The sequence below is a fragment of the Stenella coeruleoalba genome, assembly GCF_951394435.1.
Source record: "Stenella coeruleoalba genome assembly, chromosome: 12".
Taxonomy (NCBI): Eukaryota; Metazoa; Chordata; class Mammalia; order Artiodactyla; family Delphinidae; genus Stenella; species Stenella coeruleoalba.
The window spans coordinates 47,821,668-47,847,231 of NC_137158.1; the positions used below are offsets into that span (position 1 = coordinate 47,821,668).

The following is a 25,564-nucleotide window of genomic DNA, read 5'->3' on the forward strand; positions in this document are numbered from 1 at the left end:
TAATTTTACACTATATGTCTACAGTTGTTGCCCATTTTGTCAACACATTATTTTTATACATGCAAGTAGTTGTCTGTACTCCAAAGGATTCTATATTCTGCTGTTTTTTATTGTGAAATATTTCATGACTTTTAAACAGTAGCAACATTACAATTGGTACACACAGTTATTGGTGCTACTTCCCAGGTCCTGTGTGAGGGGTTAGAATTCTGAATGGTATGTACCACTGGGATGAAATTATTTTACTTTACTTTTTCTATTTTCCAAAATTGTGACTAATTTAATGCATTAGCTTGCTTTTTCCCCAGAATTTTTTATTGTGGTAAAATACACATGGCATAAAATTTACTATCTTAACCATTTTTAAGTGTACAGTTCCGTGGTATTAAGTACATTTGTATTCTCGTACAACCATCACGACCGTCCATCTCCAGAACTCTTTTCATCTTGCAAAACTGAAACTAACCATTAAATAATAACTCCCCATTCCCCCTCTCCCTCCCCCTTCCCTAGGCAACCACCATTCTACTTTCTGTCTCTATAATTTTAAGTACTCTAAATACCTCATGTAAGTGGAATCAAACAGTATTTGTCTTATTGTGACTGGCTTGTTTCACTTAGCATAATGTCCTCAAAATTTATTCCTGCTGTGGCATATGTCAGAATTTCCTTCCTTTTTAAGTCTGAATAATATCCCATTGTATGTGTATATTGCATTTTGCTAATCCATTCATCTGTCAGTGGACATTTGGGCTGCTTCCATGTTTTAGCTATTGTGAATTCAATATTTGAGTATAATAGGGGTGTATAAATATCTTTTTGAGACCCTGCTTTCAATTCTTTTGAGTATATACCCCCAAAGTGGAATTGCCAGATCATGCAGTAATTCTGTCTTTAATTTTTTGGTTTTTTCCACAGGAGTTACACCATTTTACATCCCCATCAACAGTGCACAGCATTCCAATTTCTCCACATCCTCGTCAACACTTATACTTTTCTGGGATTTTTTGCTTTTTTTTTTTCCTTAAAGTGGTATTTCATTGTAGGTTTGACTTGCATTTCTCTAATGATTAGTAATGTTGAGCATCTTTTCATGTGCTTTTTGGCCATTTGTATATCTTCTTTGTAGAAATGTCTAAGTCCTTTGCCCATTTTTTAATTGGATTGTTTGGGGGTTTTGTTGTTGAGTTTTAGGAGTTTTCTATATATTCTTGATATTAATCTCTTATCAGATATGTGATTTGCAAATACCTTCTCCTATTCTATTGGTTGCTTTTTTTACTCTGTTGATAGTGCGCTTAAATTTTTTTAATTTTCATGAAGTTCAATTTGTCAATTTTTTCTTTTGTTACCTGTGCCTTTCGTGTCATATCCAAATAATCATTGCCAAATCCAATGTTGTGAAGCTTTTGCCCTATGTTTTCTTCTAAGATTTTTATAGTGTCAGGTCTTACATTTAAATCATGGATCCATTTTGAGTTATTTATTTATTTTGGGGGGCTGCATTGGGTCTTTGTTGATGCACATGGGCTTTCTTTAGTTGTGGCGAGCAGGGGCTACTCTTCGTTGTGGTGTGTGGGCTTCTCATTGCGGTGGCTTCTCTTGTTGTGGAGCACAGGCTCTAGGCACACGGGTTTCAGTAGTTGTGGCACGCGGGCTCAGTAGTTGTGGCTCGGGGGCTCTAGAGCACAGGCTCAGTAGTTGTGGTGCATGGGCTTGGTTGCTCTGCAGCATGTGGGATCTTCCTGGACCAGGGCTTGAACCCGTGTCCCCTGCATCGGCAGGTGGATTCTTAACCACAGCGCCACCAGGGAAGTCCCCATTTTGAGTTAATTTTTGTATATGATGTTTTATAAGGATCCAACTTAATTCTTTTGTATGTTGATATTCAGTTTTCTCAGGACTATTTGCTGAAAAGACTGCCTTCTCCCTTGTCAAAAATCATTGGCACCCTTGTCAAAAATCATTTAACCATATATATAAGGATTTATTTCTGAACTCTCTATTCTAGTCCACTGATCTATATGTCTGTCTTTATGCCAGTACCACAGTATTTTGATTACTGTAGGTTTGTAGTAAGTTTGAAATCAGGAAGTATGAATCCTCCAGCTTTGTTCTTCTTTTCAGCATTTGGGGTGCTTTGAGGTTCCATATAAATTGTAGGATGGGTCTTTCCATCTCATGCAAAAGATCTGCAAAAACATCTTTGGAATTCTGATACAGATTGCATTAAATCTGTAGATTGTTTTGGTAATATTGACATCTTGACAATATACCAGGTCTTTCAACCAATGAATAAGGTTGTCTTTCCATTTATTTGTCTTCTTTAATTTGTTTCAGAAATGTTTTGTAGTTTTCACTTTACAAGTCATTCACCTCCTTGGTTAAGTTAATTTCTAAGTGTTTTTATTCTTTTTGATGCTATTGTAAATGAAATTGTTTTCTTAATTTCCTTTTCAGATGGTTCATTATTAGTGTATAGAAATGCAATTGATTTTCAAGTGTTAATTTTGTATCCTGCTATTTTGCCAAATTTGTTTATTAGTTCTAACATGGTATTTTGTGGTATCTTTAGGGTTTTCTGCATATAAGATCATAATATCTGCAAACAAAGAGAAGTTTTACTTCCTCCTTTCAAATTTCGATGGCTTTTATTGGATCCATCAAATCTGGATGCCTTTTTCTTGCCTGATTGCTCTGGCTAGGATATCCAGTACTACATAGAAGTGGCCAAAGCAGGCATCTTTGCCTGAACTTAGAGGATAAGTTTTCTTTTATAGAAAAAGAATCACTACTCTGGTTCAGAAAAGATGGTAAATTTTTTTAAGGAGCTTAAAATGATTAAATACAAACTCCCATGACCTCTTTCCAGTTAAAGGAAATGTTGACACAATTCTAATCACTATAGATACTGAATCTGAACTAATTAAAGTCCATACTACAAAAATACTCTGTGACCCAGAAAAAATAAAGCCACTGTCATCTGAGAGTTTAGCCCACAGAGTGGCTTCACACAACCCTTCTCTGCTTATTCTTCCATTTAGGGTTCATTTTTGGATACTATAACTATACAGGCAAAGCACAGTTCCATTTTTCCCTTTTTATAGTGTGAGATGCTTAACAGCAGGGATTGGAATAGCTGTGGGACACCTTGAAGAGGAGTCCAGTGATGGAGTGGTCAGCAGAGCAAGGAAGAAGAACCAGGAGACATCAGAAAAGATGTAAGTTAAGAACTGGGCAGAAGGGGCCAGAGTTATATAAGTACAAGTAAATGGAAATTTCATAGCTAAATACAGACATATGTTTCAAAGCCATGGTGATGCATATGGAAAAATAGAGATAAGGTAGGTTTATTCTAAAATATCAAGACAAGAGTGAACCAAATGAGAAAGAGGAAGCTAGGGACTTCCCTGGTGGCACGGTGGTTAAGAATCCGCCTGCCAATACAGGGGACATGGGTTTGAGCCCTGGTCCAGGAAGATCCCACATGCTGCAGAGCAACTAAGCCCTTGCACCACAACTACTGAGCCTGTGCTCTAGAGCCCGTGAGCCACAACTACTGAGCCCGCGTGCCACAGCTACTGAAGCCTGTGCACCTGGAGTCCGTACTCTGCAACAAGAGAAGCCACCACAATGAGAAACCTGTGCACCGCAACGAAGAGTAGCCCCCGCTCGCCGCAACTAAAGAAAGCCCACACGCAGCAACACCCAATGCAGCCAAAAATAGATAAATAAATGAATAAATTTATAAAAATAAAATTTAAAAAAAAGGAAGAGAAGCTAAACTGAGCTATATGCTACTTTCAATATATAGCAGAGTGGCTAAGAATAGGCTCTGGAATGAGATAACTGGGTTAAAATTCAAGTTACATCCTTCTCTGGCTATGCAGCGCCAAGTAAGTATTTACATTCGTGCCTTATTTTTCTCATCTGTAAAATGAGGAGGATAATAGTGTTTATACCTCTGAGGACAAAAAGAGCTAAAACCTATAAATTACTTAGAACTGTGCCTGACTTATAAATGCCTAATAACTAATAGCTATTTTTATTTCAATATATTATTAGCTGTTATCATCCCTACCATGAGGAAAAGGGGAGGATGGAGGGTATCTAAAATAAAATAATGTAGCAGATCCTCAGATAAATGGACCAGTACCAGATGTGTTAAAGACAAACAGGGTCTTAAGTACATGGGTGAAAAGACTCATCAGAACAAACTAAACGTAAGGTCTGTAAGCACAAATGCCATATATGTAAACTTAGTACATCTCAGTTAGTGGTACATAGACATTGATAGCCAAATGAAAAATATAAAATAAAGCACTGATTACACTTGTACTCTAACAGAATTGTATAATTAAGTTGGTAGTATAATTTTAGAATATGAGAAAAGGATATAAATCAAAGTTTCCCAAACTCTCTCAGTTCTGGCATCTTTAATATATTAGTAATTTTTGGGCTTCCCTGGTGGCGCAGTGGTTGAGAGTCCTCCTGCCGATGCTGGGGACACGGGTTCATGCCCCGGTCCGGGAAGATCCCACATGCCGCGGAGCGGCTGGACCCGTGAGCCATGGCCGGTGAGCCTGCGCGTCCGGAGCCTGTGCTCCGCAACGGGAGAGGCCACAGCAGTGAGAGGCCCACATACCGCAAGTATATATATGTTAGTAATTTTTTCATGACCCACTAGAACAAAAGAATCACCTAAACAGTTCCATTTATTAAGTATTATAACTTGAGTATGCGTGTCCTATCAACTTAGTAGATGATTGGGGAAAAAACACATAAATTGAAAGACAAAATAATATATTTATTTCATTCCTAAATAAAAATAATTGCATACTACTTGGATCTGTGTGCCTACTGGGCACTGCACAACTTCTCAAATATTCTAATCAGACTGGACACCTCCATCCTTATTTCCTGTTCCTCGTTGTATTCCTCATGGTATTTGCTTTTTAACACAGCAACACCAAAAACGCAGGATTGTAAAGATATGATAGCATAGAAAAGAATGTAGTGCAATCCATTGTTTATACCATCACTTACCTCTGGCTAGTAGTTCCTGTGATGTCCAACAGACATCGACTACCCTTGTGTTTCCCTCAATGTTTAAAATGCCCCCACACCTCCCTGGGAGGTAGATGTGATGCCCTGGGGAACCTCAGTGCACAGTTTGGAAACCACAGAATATAAATTTTATCCACAACTAACTCCCACTACACAGAAGGTAAAAAATGTAATACCACTACCCCTCCACAGAAATGTCAAGGAGGGTCTTTTGTGGGACATTAAAGGGCAGAAGCAAATCAGGATAGGAAGGCAAGATCCACCTTCCAATTTCCATCAGCCACTGAGAGCAAGGAGCAAGCCACTGAAACAAGGACTACAACTTATGGAAGAACCAATCATCTCTTGTTCTGGAAGGAGCTGTCTATCTCCCAGTGGGAGGAAACACTGGGGAATTCTGGAAAAGTTAACTGCTAACATATAGGCTATAATTTATCAAAGCGTTGGTCCTTCAGAAACCACTAGAGAATTAACACACTTGGGCAAAGTCACTTAGAGACACCCAACCTGCTCTGAAATAAGTCAGAGGGAGCTGGAAACCCAAGTTCCCTACTTACTCAAAATTTAACACTGAGAAGGATAACTTCCATACATTGTGCAAATTTCCCAATGTCTTGTAGGGAGCCATAACTATAGTAGGTACTTGAGTGAATAACTGTTAGCTGAGTAATGAAATGTGCATTAAATAAAATACTTCTACACTTTCAGTTCATTAAAACAGTGGCATTTCCTGACATCAAGTTGCTCAGGATTCACATTGGTCTTTCTCGTTAAGACAGAAGTAATTGCATCCACTGAACTGCGGGCGAAATCTCAAGTTCTAAACATGTCATGTGCTGTTTCCTCTATTTTGCTCTGAAAGAAGAGTTTTGCTGAGTCTCTGTCAAAATGGCTTCCACATTTGAAGTTATTGAAAAATATATATATTCAATAATACATATATTCAATAATATATATATATATAGATCATACTGAGACATAGAAGTCTAGATATTTTAAGAGGTGGCTCATTACCCCTACATTAGCACAGGTCCCTGGAGTAGTGTAAATTATTTTCAATAACAGTTGGTTGCGTCTGCTTACCTAGCACTTCCTCTTCATATGCACCTTCCCCGCTGCTGCAGCCGACCTCACAGGATTCTCGCTATGGAAGACAGGTAGCATGCCAGTCAGCACAGCCTTTGTACTGCTTTTCTGATAAGCTTCAAGTAAATTTTGAAATATGAATGCCTGATATATAAGCATACATGTATATCAAGTATTTCAGCTGTAATAAGTATTAAGTTCCCATTTGCTAGTGGGATTAGAACAACACTTCTCAATCTTTTTTGACCGTGTCCCAAATTCCAAAATACATTTAACAAAACAACTTAGTACACACATACATGTTGGGAAAAAAAAGATTCTTGAAATGGTATTTTTTTCCCTGTTTTAACAGTTTTATTGAAATATATTTTACATAACCATAAAATTCGCCCATTTAAAGCACATAGTTCAGTGGTTTTTAGTATATTCAAAGATTTGTACAATCATCACTACAATCTAATTTTAGAATATTTTCATCCCAAAAAGGAATCCTGACCTGTGATGCAATCTTATATGTTCTATTCTATGTCATTTTATTGTGATTGTTTATTCAGTAAATTGATTTCATGACCCTCTAATGGGTGACACCCTACAATGTGACAAAATACTGAGCTCAACAATGCAATTAGATGTTTGCCATCAAAGGTTTAGTGAGTTAATAACCTAAAGCTCTAGCCTAAAGTTATGCCTATTTATTTTATATATCCATGTCTTCCTTGAAAGATTAAAAATGGACTATAAACTTTATAGTAACTAAACGTTTCAATGGTTGTCTTAATGCCAACGTTAAATTTTAAGGTCTACAAAAACCTAATGATGATTAACATGTTTATCTCATTAACAGAAAACATAGAAAACATTTTGGTGACTGAGAGATAAATTTCCTGCAACTTTTAGCAGGTGCATTAACAATAGTTAATGGGGGGGGGAACTTGGAGAAAAGGCACACATCGTAAAACTACAACACAATCATGATCAATCTTCCTGCTCTCACTCAGTTTACAATACCTAGGACAACATGCTGTTGTTTCTCATGATAATAGTGGAAACCATGACACAATGCATTTACTCTGAACATCCAGGTAGAGAAGGGCTGTAATTTGCAAATACTTAGCTGTCCCACGTTTGATCTGTGCACTCAGAGGAAGTGGAGCCTGATAAGCCTAGTTTTGCTTAGTTAAGGATTAATTTAAATACTTCAGTTTGGGCTCAGGGTTATTTAACTTAAGGGTTTAGTATACTTTTCACATCTTCTTTGCAGGTTTCAGTAAAATACATTCAACACATTCATTAACTGCAGAGAATAAATATACCAATTGGGAGCAAAATTATCATTAACATAGGATTTTCTTTTCAAGAAAGAAAACTGAGGAAGAAGAAAGGAGATGGAATAATGTTTATTTGGAAATGTAGCTAGTCCTGACCTAAGAGTTTAAATTTTTCATTTTGTTTACTTTGGTGAAGCTCGTATTTTTTTCCAGCTTTTTTGAGGTAAATGATTACCACCAAAGCATTAGCTAACACCTTCATCCCATCATATAATTACCATGTCTTTTTTGTGATAAGATCAGCTCTTTAGCAGCATTCAAGTACATAACACAGTGTTATTAGCTATAATCACCGTGCTGTACATTAGATCCCTAGAACCTGTTAATCTTATAACTAGAAGTTTGTACTCCAAGGAGTTTAAATGTTTTCTCAAGTGGAGGCAAAAGCTGTTGATTAGGATTTCCTTCTCTCTCTCTGTCTCTCTCTGTCTCTCTCTCTTTCTCTCTCTCTCTCTCTCTCTCTGTGCCTTCCTCTCTCTCTCTCTAATCTAACATTAGACTTCAAATGAAATTATCCACTGTTTCTCAAGCTCAAGTTGCCTGGAGAGAATCTAAAGGAATTCGGATTTAAGAAATTCACAGAATCTGAGCTCACAGCCCCTGGATGGGGCGTTTATACAGCATATTCCAGGCTACTGAGCTGCCATTCCCACTGCAGAAGCCAAGTTCATACTTCCCAGGGGCTGCATCAGTTTGCTGTCTCTGTTCTCACAGCAGTAAGACCATTTTTATCATCATCCCTCTGGCTCCATGCTTGTGTTTCCCAGACTGGCACACCTGCTGTCGGTGCCTTTTCTTATTCCTGCAGCACAAGGAGGACATGCCCCACCATTCTCCTGGGATGCCTCTACTGCAGAGTCTCTACACCAATTGTGGCTTCATCTCCTAAAAAATCATTCATTCACTCATCAAAAAATATTTATTGATACCTTTTATATGCCAAGCACTGTTTTAGGTTTTAAGGGTATGGCAATGAATAAGACAGGCAAGCTCCCTGACTTCATGGAATTTACATTCTCTTAGAAGGGAAGAGACAATAATTGAGTAACAAACTTAAAAGATAAAATATGCTCAGATATGAAAAGTGCTATGAGGAAAATAAAACAAGTCAAAGGCAGACGGCATGACCAGACAGGAAGGGGACTAACTTTAGTGAGGGGACTCAGGAAGAACCATGCAGAGGTGACCCCCAAGGCAAGACCTGAGTGATTAGAAGGAGCTGGCCTTGCAAAAGTCTCGGCAAGGGCAAACACCCTGAGGCAGGCATGTGCCACATATACTCAGAGAAGAGGGAAAGGCCAGTGTGGCCAGTACAGAGCACAAGGAAGAGGGGGCAAGATGAGGCAGGGGCGTCAGCAAACACTGGCAGTCTGTATTTTTTCTCAAATGGCAATGAGAAGCCACAAAAAGGTTTTTAGAACCTTTTAGATTAGGATAATCTAATTTGTGTTCTTCAGGGATAAGCCACCTTACTTGCTAACATCATTTTCCAAGTTATACTTTGCTAAGCTACCAGTTGTAAAACTATTCCCTCCAAGGAACATGTGGGCAGATTCCAAGCTTCCTAGGTTGAAGCTTTGATGGTTGAGGAGTTTGATTTCCTAAAGGTGTGAGCAGCTGAGTTTAAAATATCTCTCTCGGGACTTCCCTGGTGGTCCAGTGGCTAAGACTATGTGCTCCCAATGCAGGAGGACCGCGTTCGATCCCTGGTCAGAGAACTAGATCCCACATGTTGCAACTAAGACCCGGTGCAACCAAATTAATTAATTAATTAGTTAAATATCTCTATGTTTATCTCTACCTCCACCTATATTGAGCATGTATTACTGTTCAGTTCTACATTATTTAACATATAAAATAGCAAAATATAATAGAAAAGAATAGAATAATTATATATTACAATAGAGAGAAAAGATGTACATTACATAAGCACAGACAACTGGACAGCATACTGATGAACAGGGAACTACCACACTGGAAACCCAGTCCTGGGCTGCTTCAATGCTTGAGACACTTTAACTCTCTCTGGCTTCTAAACACAATCCTCCAGGGACTGTTTTTTTGGCTGCTTTTATTGTGGTCACATAAGAGAGTTCTCAGGCAGTCTTTTTTTTTTTTTAATCTCAATCAGGAAAGAACATTCATTATCTATTTACATACGGAGCAAATTTTCTTCTCTGTTTTATCTCTTCTTACCCAACTCAATCACCATCCACTCCCAAGGAAAAATCACTCAGGAACAGGGTTGCCGCAGACTATTGAGAAGATATTCCAATTTACTTTTTTGTTTTTACTTTATTTTCCACTCAAAGGAAATTTTTCTATTTTACTAATGAATGACAATCTTTGTTTCTTCCTCAGGCAAGATAGGATAGTTCTGTTCTCTGGTTTCAAGGACATTTTAAATAGAATACAGCATAGATGTTAAAGTGAGAAATAATGCCGTTTCATCATAAATACTTATTGTCAAATAAACTAAAATGAATTCTGAAGGGTATTGAATCCAGGACAGGAAAGTTTAGTTGAAGGAGATTGAGTAGGAAAAGATCAAAATCCCAAGGTCTTTCTGAAGGAAGAAGAAAGTCAAGAGCAGGAGAGGGAGCTCCTAGGGTGAGGGAGACTGGGGGCAGGGATGGCGGGGAGGCGTTGATAAGAAGAGACCTGGGCACCAGAGTCTGCACAAGGTCCCTTATTGTCATAGCAAGAAGTAAATTAATTAGTTAAAATTAAAAATTTAAAAAGCTGTGTTTCAAATTGTTGTTGAAAGAGTTCACTGAATAAGGAAGAAAATTGTAACTAAAGGGATCTCTCCTTTTTTTTTTTAACATCTTTATTGGAGTGTAATTGCTTTACAATGGTGTGTTAGTTTCTGCTTTATAACAAAGTGAATCAGCTATACATATACATATGTTCCCATATCTCTTCCCTCTTGCGTCTCCCTCCCACCCTCCCTATCCCTTTGTCACAAAGCACTGAGCTGATCTCCCTGTGTAAAGGGATCTCTTCTAATGCACTGTATTAATGACAGCGCATAGGCTTTATGGGGAAGAAATGAAATCAGCAGAGATGAGGGTAGTCCTCCAAGTGCCTTTTCCTCTCTTCCTGCCGCCCTCTCTCACCCAGGCTTCGAGAATCAGAACCTTTCAAACCAGATTAGAGCAATAGACATGTATATACGTGAATGTGTGTGTGCGTACACACATCTATGTACATTCATATATGCATTTTATGTATATGCACATAGATACATAAAGCACAGCAAATACTTATGTCAAAATGGAATTATACAGTCATTTTTATAGCCAGAGTAGAGCACTCCCAGGAAGAACATTTCTGTGCATTAAGAATGACTCACTTTTCTTCATTCTTATTTTAACAGCTTCTTAAGGACAAGAGAGAAAGACATAGGGTTTAATGACATGTTTTCTGTAAGCGACTGACACTCACCTCACAAACAGCAGCATAGGTATCATTCTGCATAGAAAGAAAAGGAAAGTAAAATTATTGACAAGCTCTAAAGTTGTAAATAATTTTAATGACACTTAGCTAGGCATTTCTTCCAAATTAATTTCTTGCTCCACCACTGACAAAATAATCAATAAAAATATATCAGAAGCAAGGGAGCCCACAGATGGGCCTTCCATCCAGGAAGGCTGCTGTACAAACAGCTATAAAAATTATGCTGTTTGCATCGTTGGAGAAACAGGGTTGCATGATGTCTACTAAAAAATCCCAGTCAGTTAAGAGGTAATCTGTCATGGACCAGGTTAGAGAATGAAGGGGTGTTGGCAGGTGCCCGGGGAGACAGAACCTGAAATGAAAACCACCAACAGCTCTGGCTAGGAAAGGCCGGCGGGTTCCTCTGCCCAGACAGGCTGCTTCAGCGTCCACTCTGCTTCCTGGACTGTTACTGGCAACAAATGGTACTTCCCATTCACTCACTCAGCAAGTGCGATCTGAGCACCTGCTACGAGCCCCTCACTGTGTTCAGCGCAAGGGACACAGTGTGAACAAGACAGAGAGGATCCTGCCTTGATGGGCTTACATGTCGGCAAAAGATACTAAACACATAACTAGACAAATAATGATTTAAATTGACATTTGGACAAAGTGCTACCAAGGAGAAGGAAAAGTGTTTTTAGAGTGTGTAATAATTCCCAAGTGCAGACAGCATCTGCTCCATCTTTTGGTAAATTCCATTCTATGAAGCACACAGTCACAAGCATGAGAGTAGGCATTAAGTGGCTCCCATGCGGAGATCTGTGAAGACACACTATATAAGAAAAGCTATAAGGACTGTACATAAGGAGATGTTAATGACGGATTTAAATCTCAATGCTATAATTTGAGTCATTAATAGAAAATGATATTACCTAAAGTTATCATGATCCTAACTGATTTAATCTCTGACTTGAACAACCTGAACAAAGCGACCCATTTTTTCTTTTTTTTAATATATTTATTTATTTATTTATTTATTTTTGGCTGCATTGGGTCTTCATTGCTGTGTGTGGGCTTTTCTCTAGTTGCGGCGAGCGAGGGCTGCTCTTTGTTGTGGTGTGCGGGCTTCTCATTGCAGTGGCTTCTCTTATTGCGCAGCACAGGTTCTAGGCACACAGGCTTCAGTAGTTGTGGTATGTGGGCTCAGTAGTTGTGGCTTGCGGGCTCTAGAGCGCAGGCTCAGTAGTTTTGGCACACGGGCTTAGTAGCTTCACGGTATGTGGTATCTTCCTGGACCAGGGCTCGAACCCATGTCCCCTGCATTGGCAGGCAGATGCTTAACCACTGCACCACCAGGCAAGTCCACGACCCATTTTTAAATTACAGAATTCTTAGCCATGAGATTGGAGTAATTATAGTGTAACAGGCACTATCCCTAGCAGGGAGATTCGACTATTATCCTCATTTATCCATAAGGAAAGCAAAGTACCAAGGGTGAAGTACCTTAACAAAGTCACACACTAATTGGCAAAGCCAGGATAAATGAAAAATAAAGTACTGGGGATGTATTTCCTATACAAAGTGGAGTAAACCCAGGTGTTTGTGCCCTCTGGATGAGATTGCTACCATGTTCCCCGAAGAGAAACTGAACATGACCTAGGACCCTGTTATCCAAAGTGTGGTCTGGAAACAACAAGCATTGCATCACCTGGGAGCTTGTTACAAGTGCAAAATTTCAGGTCCTGCCCAAAACCTACTGAATCAGAGTCTGCATTTTTAGCAAGATCCCTGATATTTGCATATTAAAATTTGAGAAGTGCAGGGCTAGGAAATTGAACAAATACCTAACATTCTACTGAAAGGCCTTTATAATTTGGAGCAACTGGTCATCTCCGGGTTCCATGGTTTGCATTAACTTCCCTCCATCTCCAGTTGCATTAATAATGTTGATCTCATTTTTTCTATTACTATGTATTACTCATACTTTTGCTTTAGAGTCAAGCAAACTAATCAAAAGCCAATGGAAGCTGAAATGGGAATCCTCTTGGAGAACGTTTCTCTTAAGGGAAACAGTAGTATCAAAACAGAAACATAATTAATACTTACACACTTTAAAGTACAGTTTTCCTGATCTGCAGAGGTCCAAAAATGACATCCTTGGATGCACTACAAGAGACAATACGAGACAATGATGACTGAAGAAGGGTGATTTTTTCTTGTCACCTGAAAGTGCAAATAGTGACATGAAGTCTTTCTGAAATAGAAAATCTACCAAGGAATCTGTGGCCTCACAAGGATCAGGACCTTTGGAATTCTAAGCAGAGCTGTCATATTTACAGGCAGACAGGGCTTGGTGTGGCTCAGGGCTGCTGAGTGGAGTCCAGCCTGAGGCGGGCAGGCCTGGATCCCAGAGAGCACCAGACTTTCAGTGAACGCACTGTCCATTGGGTGCTTGGCAGCAGGTTAAGTCCAGGACAGCATGGCATCAAGCATATTATAGAGGTCAGTGGGGTGTCCTCACACAACAAGCAAAAAGCAAAGCTGGGGACTCAAACAGAAGGCAGCCCATCACAGCCTAAGTAGGTGGACAGTTTGGGAAGTCAGCTGCCCACTAGCTGGCTTGCACCCCTTAGCTGCTCTGAAAACCTGCTTGCAGAGCTGCCCTGGCCTCCTACTGAACAGATTCAGCCAGTTCCTCCTTCTCTTACCTGGCTTGTCTGTGCCTGTGACTGTGTTGACCTTTCCGTCCACAGGCCATGATGACACCTAGGTCCCACCTTTTTCTCAGTTCCTTCTACTTTGCCATCTCTTTTTTCCTCTCCTTACTCCTTCTGTGTTTGTGTCCTATGCTCAACTTTTTCTCTTCTGACTCTTCAAGTTCTCCAAGTGAACTCATCCCCCACCTCAGCTTCAACCTTCCGAGGTGTCAATAACCCCCATGTGTGAACCTCAGCTGAGACTCCTTCCGGAGCTCCAGACACAGATTTCCAATTGCTCATTAGATATCTCCATTTAAGTCCCTACAATACCTCAAATTCAGCAAATGAAACATCAGATTCCTCACTTTCTACCCTCTAATTTGCTCTCTCTCCCGTGTTTCCCATTAATATGCTTCAATCTTCTGAGCTGCCCGAGCCAGGAACCAGGGTGGCTTCTCTTTCTGCCATCCCCTTGCCCCATGGACAGTCCATCATCAAGTCCTACTGACTCACTCCTTCGTTACCTGGACTCTATCTGGGGTCATCACTCACTCACTGCCCTTGCTTTTCTGTGCCTGCCGCCGCTTGCCAACAGCCTCATGAGGGACCTCTCTTGTTTCCACACTTGGAGTGATCTTTTTAAAACAAAACCTAATCATATCCTTCTCTTACCTAAAACCTTGTGTGTCACTGAAACCAAATTATCAACATGGTACTCACAGCTCTCCACCACGTGGGCCTGCCTAGCTTGCCAACCTCTTCTACCTGCCATCTCTGCACACACGCCCTGTCCTCCAAGCAAGCTGAAATCCTCCTCTTCTCCTGCACCAGTCAAGCTCTCTGAAACCGTTGTGTCTTGGCACAAAGGGCTCCCTCTGACCGGTGTACTCTCCCCTCTAGTCCATCTTTCTAGTTTTAGCCATGCAGGCAAGCAAGTGCTTTTCCTCTTGTGTATTCTCTTTGCTCCTGCCACACACCACTGATCTAACTCTCGCATGGCTGTCTGGCCGTGGTTTTATCCATGTCTGTCTCTCCTACAGGGTTGAGAGTCCTTTAAGACAGAGACCCTATTTTACTCATTCTTAAGTCTCTACTACCCAGCACAGTGTCTGGTTTAGTCTTACACTTGGAGTCCCTAAACGCTTGTTGAGTAAATGGATACAGGTGCAGAATAGTGATAAAACCATAAATGTAATTATTAGAAGAACCAGTGGAGACTATCTAATCCAACCCTCTCAGAATACACATACTTTAGTATTAACTACATCTCAGAAATTTTAAGGAATTTGCCCAAAGCCACATAGCAATGTAGAATCAAAATCATGGTCATGGCTTAGTCCTGTGCTCTTTCCACGTCAACACACTGTTCCTGAACTCATGTTTGACTTCTCTGTGATTCAGACTTCTCGCTGTTTTCCATCCAGCTTCCTTCATCAGGCACAAATAAACGAGCTTTTACTTAGGAATTATTCTATGGTAATCAAACCTGACCATTGTCCCTTTTTTATCAATGCAAACAGTATAAAGTCCCAGGAGGTGGGAGCGATTACTCACCGGTGCACTCAGATTGTATGGTGTGCTGACATCAAGCTGTCTGCCCTGAAATGAAGAAGGAAGGAGTGAACACCCCTATCAATCTTGTGTTCAGTATAACTACGACACCTTTTTTTGAAAGCTTCCTGGAGTAGTGTTGCCTCCTCAATGTTTTCTAACTGTAAAGTAAGGAGCCAACTGTTTTAAAGTTGTTAAATCAGTCATGAAACCAGACAAATGCCAGTGCAAATTAACAGGCATACCTTGGAGATACCGCAAGTTCAGTTCCAGACCACCGAAACAAATGGAATCACACAAGTTTTTTGGTTTCCCAGTGCATATAAAAGTTATGTTTGCACTACAGTAGTCTATTAAGTGTGCAATGGCACTGTGTTTAAAAAAAATAATGTGCATACCTTAATTTAAAATACTTTATTCCTAAAAAATGCTAACCATCATCAGACAACACAAGGTTGCCACAAATCTTCAATTTGCAAAAAACTGCAATATATGCAGAGTACAGTAAAACGAAGTATGCCTGTCTAAGATGTAATGCTTAAGGACTCTGCAAAAATGATAAAGGTGGGAGTGGGGGTGTAGCCAAAAGGAGTAGTTAAGAACAATGGAGAGGTTCTACATAGTATTACATAAGCCTGTGAATTAGTCAATTAATCAAGGACTGCTGGATTAGAGATGAATTATGTTTGCATTTTTCTTTCTTATTTTAAGAGACTGAAACAACCATTGACTGCATTTAATTAACATTATATAACAGACTATACAAAAAATATTCATATTCCAACCTAACTCTGTATACATTTGCATTCATTACACACAAGGTAAAAATGTGGGTATTTCCCTAGGCAAGATTTTTCAAGGTGTATCTCTTTCTTGTGTTTCCGTATTTATTATTTTGGATTTTTTTGGATAATGGGAAAAACTATTTTCCTCCATCCAAGAAATTGCTTCCAATATAGAAATCATTAGTGAGCTTGGATATGAAATTCAGAAATGGGAAAATGAAGTCATTAGCTAAACAGACTATTTGATCATGAGATTAATAACCTGAAGCCCAGAAACAACTTGATTTTGTTCCTTATAAAGTCTCATGTACTAATATGAACAGTATGTCTTAATTCTCATGGCTATGCAGTATTTGGGGTTTATATAGCCAGGCACTCTCCAACTCTTTAGCAAAGGGATTTTCAGAAGTTCTGGTAACAAAGGAGTTAATGGAATGGCATTACTATTAAAAGATTTATGCTAACCAGTTGTTTGAGTTGGTTGAAAAGTCAACCATTTAACATATAACCATTCTGTTGTAAATACTGTACCACCAGAAGACAGATGAAATCGTTTTGTATAAAACTACGGTTTAAAAAAAAATAAGGGTAATGAGAAAAACATTGTGTTCAAATTTTCTTGAGTAAGTTGCCAACCATGTGACCCGGAGAATGCCACAATGTCCTGATACCAGCAACTCACTTAAATTGTCTCATGCAGAGACAAAGGTGGTACTGGGGGCTTTAAAACATAAATATAGGATATGCATACCCGAAACAGATTGATGACTATGCTAATCACGTATACAATTATATGTGTCATGTGCAAAAACTCATTCAAAGGACTCCAAGGTTATGGTGGCCTATACCATCATACTTAGAGACTTTCAGTTTGTCTGAATAATGACTTAAAGACTGTTAACCCTGTCGCCTTCACACTGTTTCGCTGGAAATCCTTCCTGTTTGGGAAAACTGTGGTTTTTCAGGCTTACAGTCTGGAGCTTGCTTTATACAAACTAACCAGTAAAAATGGGGGCGGGGGGCTTTTCGTGAAATGAGCGTTATAGGAACTAACCTCTGGGTTAAATACTACAATCATTCACAGGTGGGATTAACGCGGGTTTCGTAACTTTCCATGAAGGGATTTACATATGCCTAAAAGAAGCCACTGCTGAAACAGGTTGTTTTTTCCTTTGGGGCGGGGGCGGGGTGTTAGGGGGTTGGGTGTGCAATTTTCATTAAGCAGGGAAGTAACCGTATCTGTTCATGGTTACAGAGCTGTTGTGCTTTTTGTTTAGTAGGTCAACATACTGTTGTCACCTTAGTTTGCATCTGGGCCTATCACGCAAGGGCCATTGCCTCACAGAAGGTTTTAATCAAAGCAGCCACACCAACAAAAGACATCCTGGTCGGAATTATTCTCGAAACCTCATTTTGAACTGTTGCTTTTTCAGAGATTCGGCAAATTTCACGATAATCCACTTAGCAAAGTGTTCACATATAATGTGGCAATTTTTACAAAAAAAATAATCTTCTGTCACCAGGTCCTTTAAAATGTCAAATATCCATAGTTAAATAAAGAGCAGTGCTACCTTTTCAATCAGTCTGCCATGAAAACTTAAAGCATAGAGTCTAAAACCGTGCTGCTCTTTAAGACTTCTCTACTCATACCCCTATAACCTGGATGCTAATCGTCCCAAAAAATTTTAAAGATTTTCTTTCCATCCTTTTGAGCTTCCCATAAACATAAGGACCATAAGTATTGTTTAGTATTAAGCTTTTGAGTATCCGTATCCATCTTCCTGCTCTACTCTTGGATCTCACAAATGAAACAACTTGTAGGTGACTACTAGAGCCTGCTACTGTAAAACGAAACAGAAAACCGCCCATTGTCATCAAGAGTTACTAGATTCCCCTCTGGCTTTCTCATGAATCACCAAGTTAAATGTACAGTCACAACCCAGAAATTTCTAGATTGTTCACAAATGCCCAAAAGGTCAAGCGTGGTGCATGTTTAACAGCATTTCAGTTGAAGACCGTCCTCTTCATTCACACAGTCATGGCATCATCTTTTTTTGCCAATAGTTCATTGAAGTCAGGGTGTTTTTTTTTTTTTTCTTAAAACAGACCAAAACTAAAGTCTCATTTCTCTCATAGATAGATATGAGATTGATGTTAATTTTTAAAAGCTCAATTTGAAGACATATTCTAGGCTTTACACAGAGGCAGTGTGTATGTACACATGTGTGCAAGCAGCTAGCATGTGTCAAAATGGGGATCAGGCCTTCTAGCCCTGCCTCATGGCACATGGCATCTTTCTTTTTTTAAAGCAGCCTTATTAAGAACAGAGGAGGGCTTCCCTGGTGGCGCAGTGGTTGAGAGTCCGCCTGCCGATGCAGGGGACACGGGTTCGTGCCCCGGTCTGGGAAGATCCCACATGCTGAGGAGCGGCTGGGCCCGTGAGCCGTGGCCGCTGGGCCTGCACGTCCGGAGCCTGTGCTCCGCAGCGGGAGAGGCCACAACAGTGAGAGGCCCGCGTACCGCAAAAAAAAAAAAAAAAAAAAAAGAACAGAGGAAAAATACAAATTCAGAACTTTGCATATAGTAAAACAACAGATTACTCTGTTTATTTCTCAATTTATTTTCAGAAATTTTAAGAACTTTTTTGTGCTGGAGGAAAATACATGGAAACTAAGGTGGGAAAAGTCTATAAATTGTCCATCCTCTCCCTGGTCATTTTTGAGTGGAGACCTTCATGAGCAGAAGGACTTAGAAAGGATGGCAAAGCTGAGTCTATGATAGTCAGATATGCACCCGAATAGCCTTACATGGATATGATCTAATTGTCAACCTGCCTCACTCATTGACTTAGAATTATAGGCAGAGGAAAAGTAAGTGAATATTTTTAGTAACTCTAATTGGTACTGACCAGAACCTCCCCTTAAAAGTTGCTGAATTCGAACCATTGAATTGGAGAGGTGATTAATTCAGCAAGAAGCACGCCATCTGTCCTGGGCTGACCCAGCACTACAAGCAAGATACGTTCCAAGAGACAATCGAAAATCTATAGGGGCTTGGGAGGTGGCTTAAGCATCTGTTGTGGCCTTCCAAACAGTCTGTGCTTATCAGAGGGAAGAGGAAAGGCGGCCATTACTGAGTTCGTGGAGCCCTGTCTCCCCCTTCCACGTAAGCACCATCCATTTTGCTCTCCACTCTCTCCAGCATCTAGAACGGTGCCAGAGGGATAATGAGTGTTCAATAACTATAAGCTGAAGGAATAAATCCATGAATTCAACATGGCCTACTACTCAGGAATGATCCAGAAGTCGTGCCTCTTGGAAACATCATCCGGTGACCTAGCGTCATGGGGGTTTACTTGAGAAGTAATCAGACACAGGAACCAAAGGACAAATGTTGACGTTTTTCCTCTCATTTGATGTGTAAATAAAGATTCCTCTAATCTCTATTCCCTACCACTTGTATTTGTAGGGAAAGGAGAAGAAGGCTTAATATTTTTTGTTGTTTTTAGATAACAAATACATAGAGAGTAAGAACTGTATCTTTTAGATTAATTGTGCAACCACATACTTCACAGTTCTTTGTTTTCATAATTTTGTTCAAAATGAAGCCTTTGATTCCCCTTTGTGTGACTGAAACACAACCATACACAACCAAGTGTAAGATGGTGAATTTGCAATTGAATTTTTTCTACCCCTTCAAAAAAATCAGGGTTAGCTCATAAAAGCAAAAGGGTGGATGCTGGGTAGTTTTTAAACAATAAAGCAACAGATGTTTCTTGATGACCATAAAGTCACACTGTAACAGTATTAAGTCCTTCTGTTGGCAGCTCTCAAAATTAAATTTAACAGGCTGAATGGCGTGCCCATAAATGGGCTTGGGCAAGGTAGCTTCCTGAGTTGGGTCTAGGGGGTTCTAATGAAGCAGATTTGTCAGCCCTCTTTCCTGACCTCCACTCCCTTTCCATCCCCTTCCTCCTCATTATCACAGCTAACATTAGTGAGTGATTCCCACGTCCCAGCCACTCTTCTTGGTGTTTTACACCGTCTTATCTAACGTGCCAACAACCCTATTCAACAGGTACTATTGCTAATTCCATTGTGCAGCTGATACCCAGGGAAGTTTTGTAAATTGTCCAAGAGTTAGGATTTGAATACGGCACGGAGCCTCCAGAGCCTGTGCTCTCAACCAAAGCATGGATGCCACCTGTAGTCTGCACCAAATTCCTCACGTTGGACTTAGGATCCTTGTCGTTTAACTTAGTTCCACCTGCTCCAATTACCTGCTTGAAAGACACAATCCCAGTCCCGGATCTTAAAAACTCAACCCAACACCTACTCCTTGGCACAAGCTTTTCTATCTTGCCCGCCTCAGCCGGAACTAATTTCATTCTTTACTTCCTACCCTAATAATAAAACAGAGCAGAATGATCTGTATTTTAATCCCACATATGATATTTGCTCCTGATGTGATATTTTGAAAGTTACCTATGCTGTTTAAACTTAGTATTCTCATCTGAAACATAAGTAGGATAATATTAATAAACATAAAGTTCTGTGAGGATTCAATTAAATCATATATTCATTATTATAGTACAGTGCCAGGTGCTTAGAAATCTAATATTAATATGTGCAAATTTGCTATAAACAGCCTTTTGCAGACATATCGTTAGTTATGCAATAATCTCTTCAGATAAATTTCTTGATGTTCAGTGTTAAAAGTATATTTTCTCTTTTAATTTTGACATTTATTAACCCACTGTTTTCTAGAAATCTATCAACTTCATCGTAACCAATAGCCCATGAAAGTCCCGTCTTATACAAACTTGGCCAACTGTAAAATGTTTTATCTCTGCCAATCTGATAGAAGAAAATTGATAATTCATTTTTTCTGTGCAACTCTATGGTTGCTGTGAGGTTGAACATTTTTCACATGTTTTTTCACCATTCATAGTTCTTCTTTTCTAAAGTAAGTCTTCATGTTCTAAACTTAATTTAAATACTCCTATATATATATATATATATATATATATATATGAGTTGGTAAAATTGTGTTTATCATACGTAAAGCTTTTTCCCATTCTTTGGCTTTATTTTTATTGTCTTCCGTTTATTGTCATATAGTTAGTTTCTAAGTAGTTGAATTTATTAATTATTTCTTTTAGTGATCCTGGATTTTTGAAGCTGGCTTCTTAAGGCATTCCCACTCCAAGATTGTAGAAATATTCATCCCTAATTGATTCTAATATTTTTATAGGATGAGGTCTTGTTTTGTTTTGGTTTTGCTATTTGTCTGTTTGTATTTAAATCATATCTTTTTTTAAATGCCTCCTGGAATTTATTTGAATCTGGTAGTGATGTAGGAGTTGGATTTTTTTTTAATCCTTCTTTTAAACTTTTTTTTTAAAGAAAGAAGTACTGAACTTTTTACTTTTTTTTTAAAGCAGCTTTAGGTGTACAGCAGAATTGAGATTATTCAGGTACAGAGATTTCCCATAAACTCCCTTTCCCCACACATGCATAGCTTCCCCCATTATCAACACCACTCACCAGAACAGTACATTTTTTAGTAAGGGCGAACCTACATTTGCATAACCATAATCACCCGAAGTCCACATTTCACCTTACCTTCACTCTTGGTGTTTGGACAAAAGTATAATGAGATATATCCCTCATTATGATATCAATACCATACAGAGTATTTTCACTGCTCTAACAGTCCTCTGTGTTCTGCCTGTTCATCTCCCCCTAGCCCAACGCCATCCCTCTCAACCCCTGATCTTTCCAGTATCTCCATAGTTTTGCCTTTTCCGGAATGTCATACAGTTGGAATCATACAGTATGCAGCCTTTTCAGATTGGCTTCTTTCACTTAGTAATGTGCATTTAAGTTTCCCCCATGTCTTTCATGGCTTGATAGCTCGTTTCTTTTTAGCTTAGAATAATATTCCATTTCCTGGATTGCCGCAGTTTACTTATTCTTTCGCCTGCTGAAGGAAGGAGTTATTTTTCATTCTAAATGGCTGGCCCCACTTTGGTTTGAAGGATCATCTTTATCATATTCCACACTCCCTTATGTACATGGTATTGTTTCTGGAGTGTATTCTCTTTTACTGGCTTGTCTATTCCTATACCAGTACAAATTGTGCTAATTTCTGGATATTTTATGGAATTTTTGGATTATGGTTTTGTTCCATGATCTTGTTACACAGTTACATATTGATATACAAGAAAGGTATTGATGTTAGTACATTTTTTTAAACAGGACAACCTTCTGAATCCTATAGTTTCTAATAGTCTGTTTTTGAATTGAGTTGATACTTGTAAAAGAGCACTTCTGAACACTAGTTCCTCAGCTGTTCGGATTTGTTACTCAAAAGAGTTTCGTTGCCAAAGAAGATCAGAAAATTCTGATTAAACAGAGCCATTAATATGTGGTTGTGTCCTATGGATCTACAAAAAGAGAGTATGGCAAAAAGCATTTCCATACATTATTTGACCATGAATCTCTTTTCTTTTTTATAAAGGATCTCACAATACTAGTGTTCTGAAGAACATTATTTTTTGTTCTCTGCAGCACATGGCATATGTAATTTTAAAATATCAGGTCAGTTAATACACTCAACTAATACATATAGATTCCTCCATTAATGTAAAACCCATGCTGAAGCATAGAGCACTGATTTGTGCATTTTGGGACAGCAATTCTAACATTCCTTTTTACAAGACTCTTTTGTTTCTTTTTAAAAGACAAAGATGCCTCAATATCAAGAACCACCCAGTGAGAATAATATAATATACATCCAATTAGAGTCTCAGAAGGCAAGAAAAGGATATAGTAGAGACAACCTGTTGAGAAATGATGACTAATAATTTTCCAGAAATGTTGAAATACATGAATTAGCAGTTATAGGAAATATGTTGTATACCCAGCATGATAAAGCAAAAAAAATTTAATTTTTTAAAAAAAAAAAGGACCACCCAGTGAAATCGAAGATGACCTTCATAGCAAAAATCCAGGCTAAAAAGGATAGCACAGAAAAAAAAGTCAAACAGTGAAACAAACTCAAGCACTTTTCCATATCTTTCCTCTGACCCATGGCTCCGTTCACTGTTCTTGCACCGAGCTTTTGTCCCCCCAGCCCCATGTGGGAGGCCCAGATGGAGGACATGATTACTGTCAGATTGGCAGACTGGGTCTTCTGCCACCGCCGCATCAGCTGTGCCTTTCTCTGTAGGTGGTGAGCGGAAGGCAACTCGGCAAAGGACAGACTGTCTACTCCTCCTGCCAAGCCCTGAAATCAAGGTGCCCACACACAAAATAAGACAGAACTAAGCTTAGCTAAAAAATAAAACAAATAGAATAATAGAAACAACCAACATCAGTTTTGATAGTAGGGAAATTAATAAACAAATTACATTCATACGATGGAGTATTCTAAATATATTAAGAATCCTGTTTCCATCAAAACTTCAGGGTATAGGGGAAAACCCACCATGTAATGCTCAGTGAAAAAGCTGGGTACACAACTGTGTGAAAAATTATATACATATTTGAGGGAAAACACTGAAAGAAAATACAATCATAGGTTAATAGCGGTGGAATTATAGGATTTTTTCTTTTATTCTTCTCTAACTCTTCTCTATCTTATAAATATTTTACAATGAATATGTACTGTTATAATCAGATAAAATTTTTTAATAAAGAAAACATTTAATAGTCCCATTTTTCCATGTTTAAATTTAGATTACAACTGTAAAAACCTAAAGCACACAATTGTACATTCGTAGCAGTGAAGCCTTCAGCAAAGATTTATATGAAATACCAAACTTTTAAAAAAAAGTGCTACTAACCATAGTAAGCCTAAGTAGTGTTTTAAACTATAGTTTAAATTAAACCAAGAGTGTAACACAAATGTTTCTTTTTTATTCTACCATAGACTTCTATCTCTAATACCTTAGCATAATAGTGAATATTGTATTTAGTACTTTTATTATTTTTAAAAGTATGACTATAAGTATTGTCACATGTAAGCTATCATGCTATTTCCTTTGTCTTTAGATAAGAAGAGTGCATCTTTCCCTGGCTAGAATGTATTTGGTTTTTAAAGTTGATTCAGTGACTGTTTTAAGCACAACTAAGTCAAAATAACTGAAAAGACATGAAACACTATATATAGGAGGAATGACACCCAGAAATGAGAAGGAAATCATAAATGTCCAGCAAAACTCACCAAAAGAATTACAAATGCACAGATAGAAAGGAATTTACCAACAATTCTGACTTTTAATAATTATTATTATATATAAATATATAATACATAAAATAATATATAAATATATAATAACTAATAGTAAGATTAAATGTTCACCTACATCTGCTTCCCTCATCATCCACTTCCCGATACAGTCATCCATCCACAATATAAATAGTACTGCTGCCTGCAATTAGAAGGCATTGCCCTGTGGCCGAACCTATTGCATGCTTCAAGACAAATATAACTGATTTTGTAATAAATGAGTTTAACTGATATTTTTTAAGGTGTGCAAAATTGATTTTATTTAAGCCTCCTTTACCCGAAACCCATACACCCCCTGCAAAAAAAAAAAAGATCTATGAACAGATAACTTAAAGAAATAAAGTAGCTCTGCCCTACCTTCTGTAATGACTAATGTTCCTAACTTATTTTGGAAAAAGAATCTTTCTTGCCTTGCTACCAACTTCTCATGAGAAAACTTCTCATAAAGATAAAATAATTCAAGCATTTGTAACAAGCTGAATTCTACATGTTCTAATTTCTACAAAGACAAATATTAGACCAGGAAAACTTACCAGGTTAGTTACACATGACTTTAGGCAGCTGTTTAAAATTGTACACTGTAACACAGAAGTCCATATGCAGCCAAGAGTCACAAAATTGACAAGTTTCAGAACAAGCCAGTAAATGTTCTTCATCACTTCACCAATGGCGGATTCTTAGATGAACTTTCTTCTCATTTTCTCCATTTAGCTATCTGAATTCTTTGGGTTTCATCACTTCAGTTGAAAGAGTGGCCGGTGGATTTTTTGGGTTTGTTTTGATGTGTTGGAATATCTTTGCCTTTTAAAATAGTGTTTAGACCTTTGCATCCTAGATAGCTTGTATCATTCCCATAACAGCTATTTCATAACGTAGCTTCCTTTTACTCCCATAAAGAAAGTCACCCACTGCGTAAAGGTTAGGTCTTAGGAGAGCACTTCACATGGAAAGTAAACACAGTAGAGAACGCAAATTGCATTTCAGCAAAAGCATGTGACAACGTGCAGTCTGAGACGGGATCAGACTCGGTGGATCCTCCACCACTTCACTTCTTTGAGGTTTGTTCAGCTACGCAGGAAATTGGGTTTTGACCGTCTATGCTTTAGCAAACAGTAATACTATTCTAATAATGAATTCTCAAAAAAATCAAAGAGCCCAAATCAAATGATGCAGCAGAGAGAGGAAACAGAACGCTTTGAAACCAAATACATATTTCAAAATGCAAAAGCAAACAAAGCTGCAATTAATAGACAAGTACTCTGAGGGTTAGCTAAAGACAAGGAAGTTTGTTAGAGCGCTCTCAGAACTTCAC

General features: G+C 38.6%; 1 protein-coding gene across 1 annotated transcript in view; it reads right to left on the minus strand.

The window, feature by feature from the left end:
* ROS1 (ROS proto-oncogene 1, receptor tyrosine kinase) overlaps positions 1–25,104 on the minus strand; it is a 113,041-nt gene extending 87,937 nt beyond the window's left edge. The window contains exons 1-5 of the mRNA XM_079939494.1: positions 24,786–25,104; positions 15,176–15,220; positions 13,029–13,088; positions 10,929–10,955; positions 6,151–6,211 (exon numbers count right to left, since the gene is read on the minus strand). Coding sequence (XP_079795620.1) covers positions 6,151–6,211; positions 10,929–10,955; positions 13,029–13,088; positions 15,176–15,220; positions 24,786–24,908 — 316 coding nt within the window. The 5' untranslated portion in view covers positions 24,909–25,104. The remainder of the gene's footprint in view (positions 1–6,150; positions 6,212–10,928; positions 10,956–13,028; positions 13,089–15,175; positions 15,221–24,785) is intronic.
* Between the last annotated feature and the right edge of the window lie 460 nt (positions 25,105–25,564).